Consider the following 11,564-nt stretch of genomic DNA (forward strand, 5'->3'; position numbering starts at 1 on the left):
GGGAGCCCGTGTATCAGCACGGTCCTGTTGGTCCGACACCGGCCAGGCCCGTGGCCTCGGGAGCTTTGCTGCTTAGGAGCACGGGAAGGGCACCGGGCGTCCTGCTGCAGTGGGACTGTTGGGGTGAAGCCTGATTTCCTGGGGGGCCTCGGCGGGAGGGGGGCAGTCTTGGAGGGGTTTCCCATTCGCGGGGGATTCTGTCAGGCTGGCGGCTGTACGGCGCAGGGCACAGCAGAACCCAGAGGGCTGGAGCTGTACCCGATGTGATCTGCTGGGCCCCTTCTTGCAGCCCTGGAGGATCTTGTCCCCCGCTTTGTGCCCCAGCAGCCTCAAGGCACAAATCCCCGGTGTCAGTCTGCCTCTGCATCCCCCTTCGCACGGATCAGTCGGGCTCGGCTCGGAGCGTAACCCAGGGAGGAAAGCGGGTCTCCTGCCAGCGCGGCAGCGTCTCCCCGGCCCTCCCACTGATCCCTTCTTCTCTTCTCTCCCACCAGTTGATTTGAGAACCAATTTACAGCCTGCCCTCCCGGTGGACAAGATCCAGCGCTTGACAAAATCAGTGCAGGACATCTCTAATGACCTCAGGGGGGTCCTCGACATCCTGGGCTCGCTGAACAATTGCCAGTCCCCGCTCCTCAGCTCGACGCCCTGCGACAGCGTCCCTCTTTCTACGTACACCTCCTTGGCAGGAGTGGGGGCCGGGGGGTCCCTGGGGGCCCCCGCTGGGCTGTCTCTGTTGGACCAGAGGCCCTGGAGCACTGGGCTGAGCTCTGGGCGCTCTGTTCCAGCGGGACAGTCAGCAGACAGCATCCTGGCCGAGAAATATCGCAGGTATTTCCCAGGTAAGTCCTGTCCTTAATCCATCCCCTTGCTTGCCTGCGGCTTCGGATTTCCCAGCCCTGCACGTTCTAACCGTCTCGCCGTCCCAGTGCTGCTACGGCCAGATCCGCTGGTGCGGCTGATGGCAAGGGTGCTAATGAGATGAGGGATGAGCACCTCATTCCAGGACAGGCAGCATCTGGCTGATCTTGTCATCCTGCTTCGGGAGCTGTTCAGCCTTTAATATGCATCCCGGAAAGCAGTTGTTACTACAGGAGGGAGCAAAAGAGCTTCACTGGAAGCCTCCCGTGGACTGCAGCGAGGGTTCACCATCTCCGTGCCCTTAACACCCCCGTGCCCTTGGCAGGTGGCTGAGCTTGTCGGGACGGTGTGTCTGTAGTGCAGGCAGGCAAATGCACCCAGACATACAGGCTTGATTTGGGGGTGCCTGTGTTTAACATCTGTTTCCTAGGGGGGCTGCCGTTGCTCAGTGGAAGTTCCAAGCCTCTGGACAACAAGCTGGGATACGTTTCTGCAGAGTAAGTGTCTTGTTCCTTGAGCTGTCGTGTCACTGCGCTGCTTTTATTTCTCTGCGATGATTTACGGGTCGCGTATCTTGGAACAAGCAGATAACAAAATCGTAAGCTACCTACCAAGCAGACAGGTTGGATACAGTTAGTTGTTCCGTGCCACGTGCTCGGTGGTTCCTCGCAGCCACATCACGGCTGTGCTGATAACCCTGGCCCCAGGACGGGGCTCTGGGGTGCTGGGGAAGGGGGCGGCAGCCTGGGAGCGGGCGGCTGCTGCAGCTTTTCTCTGCGCTGGGGCTGGGCAGAGGACGCTGAGCGAAGAGGAGGTCGCGTTTCCTGAGCCGTGGCTCTTGCTGCAGCAGCCCATCGCTTTCCCAGCTCTGGGGTCGTTTCTGCTCGGACCAGGCCTCGCTTTTTCCCACTTGTGCTGTCTCTTTCTCTCTCGTGCGTGACAGGGAGCAAATACGGCTCTTGCAGCGCTCCCGGTCCCAGAGGCGAGAGTCGGCCAAGATGAGCATTCAGAGCCTGATTGAGAGCAGCAAGAAGTGGCTGGAAGACTTCAAGAGGGATCCAAAAGTGTATCCTTTGCCTGGCTCTGGTCTTTAATTGCACTCCAGCCTCCTGCAGCAGGAAGGTGGAGACAGCAGGAGGCGAGCGAATTGGGAGCACTGAAGCACTGAACAGCAATTTTGAAGCCTTAGCCTCTATTTTAGTGTCTGGTTCTGCAAAGGAATACGGTGTTTAGCAGTTAGAGCATGAGTGACCTGTTTGCTCTTCTCTGAGCTGTACTTGACTGGAAAGGTCTCTTCCCTTTCCCCGGCTGCGCTGTGAAGCTTTTCAGTGCTGCGACTCAGCCATCGGAGCTGGAAGTGTGAGAGTTGCCAAAACTGAGGCAAAGAGTGCGGAATGGCGGGGGCAGAGGGAAGGCAGGGGGCTCAGCCTGGCTTTGGGGGTCACTGGCAGAGCCCCGGGCGCAGCGGGGTCCCGGGGCGGTCCCTGGAGCAGCCCGAGGCGCGCGAGCGGCGGGTCCGCAGCCAGGGTGCCGGGGACACGGGGACCTGGCACGTGGGGCGGCCGCGCGGCCGGGCGGGGGGGTCTGGGGCTCCCGGCGGAGCTCTCCCTCCGGCTCTCTTGGGAGGCCTCTGGTAGCACGTGGCCGGAGCGAAGGAGCGAGGCCTCGCCGCGCTGTTAGCGGGGACGTTGCCGGGCTCGTGGCGTAACAGCGTCACGCAGCGTGCGCTGGCATTAGCAGCAAATCCCTCGGGGCTCCGATGGCGCGTGCTGTCCTGAGCACGGTGCTCCGCTGAGTTCCCTAATCCCCCTTTCATTCCGTCGGCCTTGGGTGCAGCGGGCTAAAGCGCCTGCCCTGCCCGCTGCCCGCGCTCAGCGGGCTCGTTCCTCGTGTAAGTCCGGCTTTTCCTTCACTCGGCTGCCAGCTGTCTCCTCTCAGGTGCGCAGAAGCTGCCTGCCAGCAGCCCCAGCCTGCTGCAGCTCGGCCTGGATGAAAACAGAGAAATTAAAGTCTACCGTTACTGAAAGAAGGGAGCGGCAGGCCCGGGCAGTCTCCCCGGGGACACGCCGAGTTTCAGCAGTGCCCAGCCATCGCCACGCCGTCCTGCGTTCTGCCTTGAAACAGTCTGTGCTCAGGAGAGTGGAGGGAGGAGGAAGTGAACTTCCCGGGTGGATTCTTCTAATCCTCAAATATGTCCCAATAAACTTTATAGACTCTTTAGTCCAGTGGTGAAATATCAGGGCTCCAATAAATCAGCAGTGTTCTCATGAGTATTCCAGTGATGGTCAGGCAGAGCTGTGACTCACGGAGGACTTTGAGTAACTGGTCAGGGGGGAGGATGTGAATCCAGCCGAGACTCTGCTCGAGGGAACCCGTCAGGAGCTGAGCCCACGCCGCTGCCCGCAAGTGCTTCATTGCAGGTGGGCCGAGTCGTCCGGCCGCTGGCGCGTGGGAGCAGGGGAGAACCGGCGGCGAGATGGCTGCTGCGTCTGGGGACGGCACCGGGGAGCGGCAGACCCTGCTCTCGGGACACGTTCCTCTCGCTGCCGCCAACCCTTTCTGTGTGCAGCTGGGGAGCCGCCTGTCCCCCGAGGAGCCGCTGCCGTAGCTCGTGTACCAGCCCCTGCCCTGGCAGATCCAGCGCGTGTCGCAGAGCCGCCGCACCAGCCGCGACAGCGAGGTAGGGCTGGGGCTTGGCTGCCCCCCCGAGCCAAACGGGCTGGGGCCGGCGGGGAGACTCCTCTCTTTCCCTTGAAAGACGGAAAATAGAGTAGTGCCAGGAGGCAGGATAAGCTACAGAATGTACGCATTTGTCAACAAGTTCAAGGTTATTTTTCGGGATAAAAATCGCGGACCTGACCTCCCCGGTGCTGCAGGGCCACGGTGGGGCTGGAGTGGAGGAACCGAGCCCGGCGGGTCTGGTTCCACGTGGGCTGGAAACGCAGGTCGGGGGAGGCCTGTGCCGAGGGACTTCCCCGGGTGCTCCCAGCATGTCTCTTGGAGCTCATTTTTGATACAAAGCTCTCGTCTGCTTCTCCTTGGAGGACGGTTCACAGACGTGCATGAGTTCATTGGTGCTCTGTAGTGCCCTTTGAGGGGACGGCAGTATTTTGAGGTTTCCTGAAGGGAAGGGGCAGTGGCAGCTTGCTGAGGCCAGCCCAGCTGGCCGCAAAGGGACTGTTCTTCCCCCCTCTGCCTGAGATACAACTAACTCTGTTGTATTTTTCTCTACCTTTCTAGAAAGGCAGGAGCTCTCGGCAGAACAGCACCTACTCGATTTCTGGAGAGAAAGGTGAGTATGGGGTAGGGGAAGCTCCTGACTGTGACCATGGGATGCAGTGGGAGAGTGGCACTGCAGTACCCAGACCCCTCTTGGCCTCTTTCTTCTTCCAAAAAACCCTCTCTGACAGCATTAAGGGGTATTTTAGAAGTCAGCCTTGTGAGAGGGAAGCCTGCTCAGCTTGCTCTCCAGCCTGCTGGCTGTACTGTATTTGGGGTTGTTTCCCCTCGGGGGGCAGGTGCCCTTGTTGCCACCCCCGGGAGGGCAGGTGAGTGCAGACAGGACAGCCAGATGAGCGTTAAAACCTGTGGAATCAGGGAGTGGAGGCCCCACGGCTGAATATACCCCAGCACACGTGTGTGTGTGTGTGCAAATCCCTGCCTCCCCCTTGCCCCGAAACCTGCGTCACGGCATCCCGTGGCTCACTGGCCCCCAAGCAGCCCCCCCTGCTTATTGGCTGGGCAGAACCCCCTGGAGTTGTGGTGGAAAATCCCCCTTGCCTCCTCCTCCTCGCTCTTGGCTCCGACTCTGCCCCCCCGAGCGCTCAGCAAAGACGATTTGAGCGCTTCTATTCTCAGCGCAGCCGGACGAAGGCGTGAGGGGACGCGGTGCTCGGGCAGCGACCGGGGGGGCTGAGCTCGGCCGCTCCTCCGTGACAGGGCGGGAGCTCCGGCCGGCCTGGCCGCTGTTCCGGGGGCTTTGCTGCCCCACGAGCAGGTGACGGTGCCCAGGGTGCCCGGGCTGGTGCGGCAGCGGGGCGTCACACCCGGGCCTGGCCGCCCCGAGCGCCTTCGGCAGGCGGAGTCCTGCGGCGCCGCAGCTCCCCAGCCACGCTTGGGTGTTGCAGTGGGCAGGATTTACAGCCGACTTGTATCTTGTTAAGCAGGGCAGGAGGGAGCCGATTCCCAGCGTGGACTCTTTTTATGTATCTTTTTACTTTGCAGTTTCTTTTAGGAGGTGAATAAAAACGGGTTCAGGTGACAGCGGTGAGTTTATGCAGCAGCATCTGGCGCCAGGATTTCTGATGGCTGCTCGGGGGGTGCTTAGCAGTGACACGCTGGCTTAAAGGAGCACCACTGAGTGGCTTTGGTTCAGTTCCCGTTGAATTTCACAATCCTTCCCCAATGCCACATTAAGCGTGAGGTGGGGAGGGCTCCCATTTGTCAGCGTGAGAGCTTTATTGCCGTACAGTGCCGGGCTCTTTTTGGAGTCTTATTTGTGTGTGTGAAAGTAAGTGAGCATCATCCTTGGTGATTCAACGTGGGGAAGCGGCGGTCTTTGGGGAGTAAAGCTGGGTAAATAGAGGGCTTAGCGCTGCCGGGGAGCCTGGGCTGCTCTTTGCCTCCCGTTCCCTGCTCCGGCCCCCTCTGCCCCGGAGATGCCCCCCGGGAGCCGGTGGGGCCGTGGCTCCCTGCCGTGGTTTCACGCTGTGGACTCTGCAGGCTCTTTCCCCTCCACGGGGGGGGGACGCCCTCCTGTCTGTGTTCACTGCAGGGAGCCCGGGGGTCGGTGTGAGCCCACGGGGGGTGAGGCCAGAGCCCTGTCCCGCTCCGCGGGGCCTGTCCAGGGCCGCCGGCACCGCCCAGGCTGACCGCAGCGCTCGGTTCTCGTCCCAGGGAACGTGGCCCCCGAAGCCGGCTGCGAGGGGAAGTTCTTCAGCGATCCTGAGAAGGCGGCCGTCCCCATCCAGACCCACTTCAGGAGGTACCAGCAGCAGAAGCAGGGGAAGAAGTGACGTGTTGGCCGGCCGTGCCCTGCACCGCGCCCTGCACCGTCCCCCGTTTTGTCTGGTCTGTACCCCGGAGAGATTTGCCGCCGTGGTGCCTGCGAACCCGCTCCTGCTCCGTAGCTCCTGGCGCGTGTGCAGCTGCAGACCCTCGGGTGTTGGTGGCTGCTCAGTGTCAGATCTCTTTCCCGCTCGGTCCTTCCCCGGCAGCGGCGCCCACAGGCCGGGGTGCAGCGGCTGAGGGGCTGTTCGCTGGGAGCGGGGCAGCGTCTGGGGGCCTCTCCGGCCTGGCAGCTGCAGCTGATGGCAACTGTGGCTGGTGGCTGCCCAGCTGGGGCTCACTTTGCCCGGCAACAGCCTCCCCTGTGCCCCCGGCTCCACTCTGCCTCTGGAGCTGGGGGGAGGGCTGCTCCTGGCCCCTGCCCCGGCCGGCCGGCTCGCCGAGCTGCCGAGCTGTGGCTAGTGGCCAGGGGCTGGCCCAGAGCGGGGTGTCGCCGAGGGGACGTGCTGCAGGCAGCCGAGGGAGCAGGAGCGAAGCCGTGCGTCGATCTTCCTTTTCTTGGGGAGAGCTGCTTGGGGGGCCCCGGTTCCGGAGCTGGGCTGGGACTCCAGCTCCCGCGGCTGCATGTGGCGAGGGCGAACCCCCTCTGTTCCGCTTGGGCAGAGCCAAGCAGAGACCTGCTCCCTGGCTGGATTGTTGGGTTTTAACACCCATGTTTGAGTGCTGACTTTTGGAGGGTGCAGGGTTCTCGAGAGAGGGACTGTGAAGCTCTGGGCCGGCGGAGGCACGGGCGGTTTGGAGTGAGGGGGCAGGTGAGGGGGTGCTGGGGCGCGGCGGGCGCCCACCGGAGCTCCGCTGCCCCTTTGCTGGGTCTGATGCCGGGTTTTCTGCGCGGAGCTGCTGGGCTGGGCCCCTCAGCCCTCTCCGGCCACAACCGCCCTCAGCCCTCCCGACGGGGGCTCCGTGCCCGTCTGCCCCGGCAGGTGCCGGCGTTTGGCGTGGGGCTCCTGCCTGCGCCCGGTGGCTGCCGGTCGTGCCCGGTGCTGCTGGTGGCTCTGCTGGGGCCGGCTGGGGCCGTCGCTGTGCGGGTGTCGGAGCCCGGCGGGGTTGGGGACCGGGGGGTGCTGGGGGGGCGCGCTGGGTGCTGGAAATCGGGGCCGTGTTAAGCTGTGCGCGGCCAGGCTTTGTCGCTGCTGGGGAAGGGGAGGTGGAGAATTCCTGCTAAAATGCAGAAGGGAACCTGTACCAGGCCGTTACAATAAAGTGTATTAATCCGCGTAAATCTGTTGTTCTTTTTATCCCGCTACCGCGCTCCCTCTCACAGCTGAGCGCGCACTTGCCTTGTCTCGCCTCTTCTATCCCCAGCGGGGGGCTGGCGGCTCAGGGGCGCTGTGGGGGTGCCCGGCAGTGACACCGCCGCGGCCTGGGGCTGGCGCTGGGCTCAGTGCGGGGTGAAGGTTTCGAGCTCTGAGGAGCGCTGAGCTGCTCTGGAAATCCGGAGCGGCGGGGCCCGGCCCGGGGCGGGGGGGGGCGGTGAGGCCGGGCCGGGCCGGGCCGGGCAAGGCGTCGCCATGGCAACGCGCGGCAGCACCCGCCCCGCCCGGACGGCAGCTCCCGGCACAAGCCGCGGCACTGTGACGTCACAGCCCGGCGTCGCCACGGCAACGCGCGGCAGCACCCGCCCCGCCCGGACGGCAGCTCCCGGCACAAGCCGCGGCACTGTGACGTCACAGCCCGGCGCCGCCGCCGGCCAATCCGACGCCGGGCGGCCGCCGGCGGCCAATGGCGTCGAGGCGGGGGCGGGCCGCGCCGTTGCCAGGGAACCGCGCCCCGGAAGCGGCGGCGGCGCGTCCCCGGGCAACCGCGGGAGTCGCCGGTGAGCGGGGCCGGGGCCAGTCGCGGCGCGGACGCGGGAGGCGGCGGAGCTGCAGGAGCTGTCCCGGCCGCGGTGCTCGGCGCTGCCCGTCTGCCGCGCCTGTGCAGCCAGGAAACGGGCGGGAAAAGCTTTGTTTTCTTCCCTTTCCTGCCGCCTCAGTCAGAGGCGTTTCTGCTCCTCGCCGGCCTTGCTGCTTCGCGCTTCAGCTGCGCTCACAAGCCCTCTGGGCAGTTCATCCCCCGGCGCTGAGGCCATGGCAGGACCAGCGTTGTGCGTTGGTAACCAGATCATTCTGGAGGAAAGTTACGATGAGTCGTACGTTCCCAGCGAGCAAGGTAAGTGATGCCTGTCTGCCCTGGAGCTGTGACAGGGGATCTGAGCGTGCGAGTCGCTTCTAGGGGTCTTATAACAGGAACTGGGGAGAGTGTGGGTGGAGAGGGTCGAATAAATGGGATTTCATGGAAGGCAGAGCTGAAAAAGGCTTTTTGGTGGCAAAAGTAAGTGCCGCTTTGCAGCCTGTCTCCCTGCTTTGCCAGCCTGGTGGGACGCGCTCACTGAGACGTGGGGCCGTGCTGGCAGCTTTGAGCAGCGTCGTTTCAGGGTCAGGATTTCCCAAAGCTTTCGCCGCAGAGGTTGGCTTTGTTGTGTAGTGCCCGGTGTAGACCACCTCCACAGATTCCTCTTCTGTGTTCCTAGAAATCTTGGAATTTGCGTACGAGATCGGGATCGACCCTGAGAAGGAGCCGGAGCTGCTGTGGCTGGCCAGGGAGGGCATCATGGCCCGGATGCCACCCGAGTGGAAGCCCTGGTGAGCGCTCGGGCAGCGGCTGCCCACGGAGATCCGTGGCCTCTCCTGCCCGGCCCGTCTCGGCGGCAGAGCAGGGGAAAGCCACAGGAGGTGTACTTCCCGGGGGCAGGGGAGCTCGGGTCTTTCTGGGGGGGTGGGCGAAGGGGAAAGAGCATTGGGGCAGTTGGAGAAGGGTGTGAGCAATCTCTGGGAGAGCTGCTGCCCCGCACTGAGGTGTCTCTGGGCTCTTGGGGGTGTCGCGCTCCACTGAGCTGAAGGTGGTGACGTGACCCAGTATGGCGCGTGCAGCTGTGTGCCTGCGCTCTGTCACCTTGTCCCGCTCTTTTTGCCACGCAGCCAGCATGTCACTGGCGAAATCTATTACTACAACTTCACTAACGGCCAGTCCATGTGGGAACACCCCTGCGATGAGTACTACAGAGAGCTCGTCGTTCAGGAGCGAGAGAAACTGCTGGCACAGGGCAGCTTGAAAAAGAAAGAGAAGAAAGAAAAGAAGGAGAAGCAGTCCCTGAAGCAACCCACTGTGAGTAGATTCTGCCTGTGGCCTTTCTGGGGAGGGCTGGGCGGGGGATGAACTAGAGGGTGATCCTGCGCTCTTGCTGCTTTGGGCTCGGAACAGCGATCCCCTGACAAGGGGGCCTGTCCAGCACTCTGGGTTTGGTGAAAATCCAACACAAGTGGGGTGGCAAAGCCACCAAAGTTGTGAAGTTTTGGTCTGGAAGCACACACCTGGAGGGGGGTGATGCTGTTGCTGAGGAGGATCCGGCGCCAGCCTTGGTACCAGCCGAGGGTGCTGGTGCTGTTCTTAGCAGCAGATATTTGAGTGCTGGCGAGATTCCTTCCGCGGAGAGGCCAACAAATGGTGTTTGTGCCCCGTCCACACGTGTGCTGCTGTGACACACAGGCAGGGGACACGGGTTCGGCTTTGGGAGGTTGGTCTGCTTCACTCTTGACACCTGCAGGCGTAACCGAATGCCCTGTAGATCCCAAGTGGGAGCAAATCCCCCCCCCTCCCATTTGCTGGTAACAAGGTCGGTCTGCTTGGGGAAGGATGGTGCCTCGTGTTGTCACTCAAGGCATAGACCTCTGCCACCCGGAAAGCCTCCAGCCTTCACTTTCAGCATTTTCTTTTATATGTGTGCATGTAATTGCAGGTGCTTAAAAATTTACACACCTATTTCTATAGAAATTGTGTATTAAAAAAATGCATATTTCTACTTTAGATAGATAAGGGTGCTGTGATGGTTTGACTCTGGCTAAATGCCAGGTATCCACCAAGTCGCTCTATCACTTCCCCCCCCTCCTTCCCTTTGTTTTCTCAACAGGGTAAAGAGGGGAAAGAAGATAAACTAACCCTTGTGGGTGAAACAAAAGCAGTTTTAATATAAGCAAAGCAAAGCAAAAGTCCGCGCGCGGAAGCCAAAGCAAACAGATTTATTCTCTACTTCCCATGAAGAGGCGATGTCGGGCCTTCTCAGGATCGGGGCTCCCATACGCGTAGTAGTTGCCTCGGAGGACCAAGGGTGACCCACCCCCTTCCTCCTTTCTCCCAGCTTTATACTGAGCAGACGTCATATGGGCTGGAATATCCCTTGGGTCGGTTTGGGTCAGCTGTCCTGGCTGTGTCCCCTCCCAAGATCTTGCCCACCCCGTCCCACTGGGGGAAATGTCCGAAAGAGCCTTGGTGCTGTGTGAGCACTGCTCAGCAGCAGCCACCACACCAGGGTGCTGCCAACACCCTGCAGCTCCCAGCACAAACCACAGCACCGTGAGGGCTGCTGTAGGGAAAACTGATTCCAGTTCAGCCAGACCCAATACAAATAGACTGGTAAGTTTTAGTTATATTTATATTTTACCAACTTAGGGAATGCAGGCAGGGATTCTTCCGTCAGCAGCCTCTTGTGGAAGACCCCCCGCCATTCTGCCCCCCGGGCAGGAGAGTCCTGCCTCAGATCCCAGTAGCCAGATGAGAGCTGGGGGCTGCCTTGACGAAGGCAAAGGGAGACTGCTAGACCTCACGGATTCAAGGACACTGTTCACAGGCACGTGGCCAAACAAGCCGAGTCCCTTGCCTGTTCCAGAGTTGAGTGGACTGTGCCAGACCTCACCTGATGTGAAGAAAAGTTTAGGAACAAGTCCCTCTTTTAGCAGCTCTGATGAAGACATCCACCAGGCCCAACATACACCTTTAGAGATACCAGAAGAGCTTTGCCTTGACGCCTTGCAGCCTGATGATTTAGAGGTTAGGCCACCAGTGCAACCTTTGTGTGTGTCAAAGGAATCCTGTTCACCAGACTTGAAGAATGTCAGAACTCTGCTAGAGGCCTTTGAAGAAAAACTACTCTTTGTGGATGAAGAGTGGAAGATGAAAGATGAGAGGGATGAGCATGTCCATAAGCCTGCTGATCACTTTGCAGTTGGAGAGAAATCTGGAGGACCGGAGGGGCATGCGGAAAGAAAACCAGGCAGATTGCAGAGCAACAATGCGGCGGAGCAGCGGGGAGCACCGCGGTCCCAGCCGCCCGCGCTGGGGGAGAGAGGGGGAGCCCGCAGCGGCCTCCTCTCCCCGGGGCACGGCGGGACACGGGGACAGGGTCCTGGCACCCCGGAAAATCCTCCCTTGGCTGTAGGAACGCGGCGAGGTCAGAGTCGCCTCCCGCTGCCCTCTGGTGCTGCCACCACCTCCCCCTAAAGCAACCCCGGCCCCCTGCGAGCCCCCCCGCGGCACAGCGAGCCCTGGCCCTCGGACTGAGCAGGGGGCTAAAAATGTTTACAAAAAACAACCCCAAACGAAACAGGACCAAACGCCCTAATGTTGGGTTTGGAACAGTGGCTTTCAGCGCTAGAATTAAAAATATAGATATACGTCTGTATTGTACAGGTGAGAAGCGACCGTTATTTGTACACCCGGGGGGGGACACACCTGCTATGTACACGCTCTGATCCAGCTGCACTACCAGTGACTCGCGTTATATATATATAAAAAAAAAAAAAGAAAATAAATACAACCAC

General features: G+C 61.2%; 2 protein-coding genes across 4 annotated transcripts in view; both read left to right on the top strand.

The window, feature by feature from the left end:
- LOC141970661 (centrosomal protein of 164 kDa-like) overlaps nucleotides 1-7,150 on the top strand; it is a 30,022-nt gene extending 22,872 nt beyond the window's left edge. For all 3 annotated transcript variants that reach the window (XM_074927400.1, XM_074927402.1, XM_074927401.1), the window contains 6 exons: nucleotides 495-842; nucleotides 1,292-1,358; nucleotides 1,805-1,927; nucleotides 2,786-3,541; nucleotides 4,102-4,153; nucleotides 5,758-7,150. In XM_074927400.1, the coding sequence (XP_074783501.1) occupies nucleotides 495-842; nucleotides 1,292-1,358; nucleotides 1,805-1,927; nucleotides 2,786-2,885 (638 nt within the window). In that variant the 3' untranslated portion in view covers nucleotides 2,886-3,541; nucleotides 4,102-4,153; nucleotides 5,758-7,150. The remainder of the gene's footprint in view (nucleotides 1-494; nucleotides 843-1,291; nucleotides 1,359-1,804; nucleotides 1,928-2,785; nucleotides 3,542-4,101; nucleotides 4,154-5,757) is intronic.
- A 598-nt stretch (nucleotides 7,151-7,748) lies between these two features.
- On the top strand, nucleotides 7,749-11,564 carry LOC141970621 (uncharacterized). Its single transcript, XM_074927310.1, has 4 exons — nucleotides 7,749-8,079; nucleotides 8,441-8,552; nucleotides 8,889-9,075; nucleotides 10,489-11,564. The coding sequence occupies exons 1-4, from the start codon at nucleotides 7,998-8,000 to the stop codon at nucleotides 11,242-11,244; spliced, it is 1,137 nt and encodes a 378-aa protein (XP_074783411.1). The 5' UTR covers nucleotides 7,749-7,997; the 3' UTR covers nucleotides 11,245-11,564.

Source organism: Athene noctua, chromosome 26 (assembly GCF_965140245.1).
Source record: "Athene noctua chromosome 26, bAthNoc1.hap1.1, whole genome shotgun sequence".
NCBI classification, from domain to species: Eukaryota; Metazoa; Chordata; class Aves; order Strigiformes; family Strigidae; genus Athene; species Athene noctua.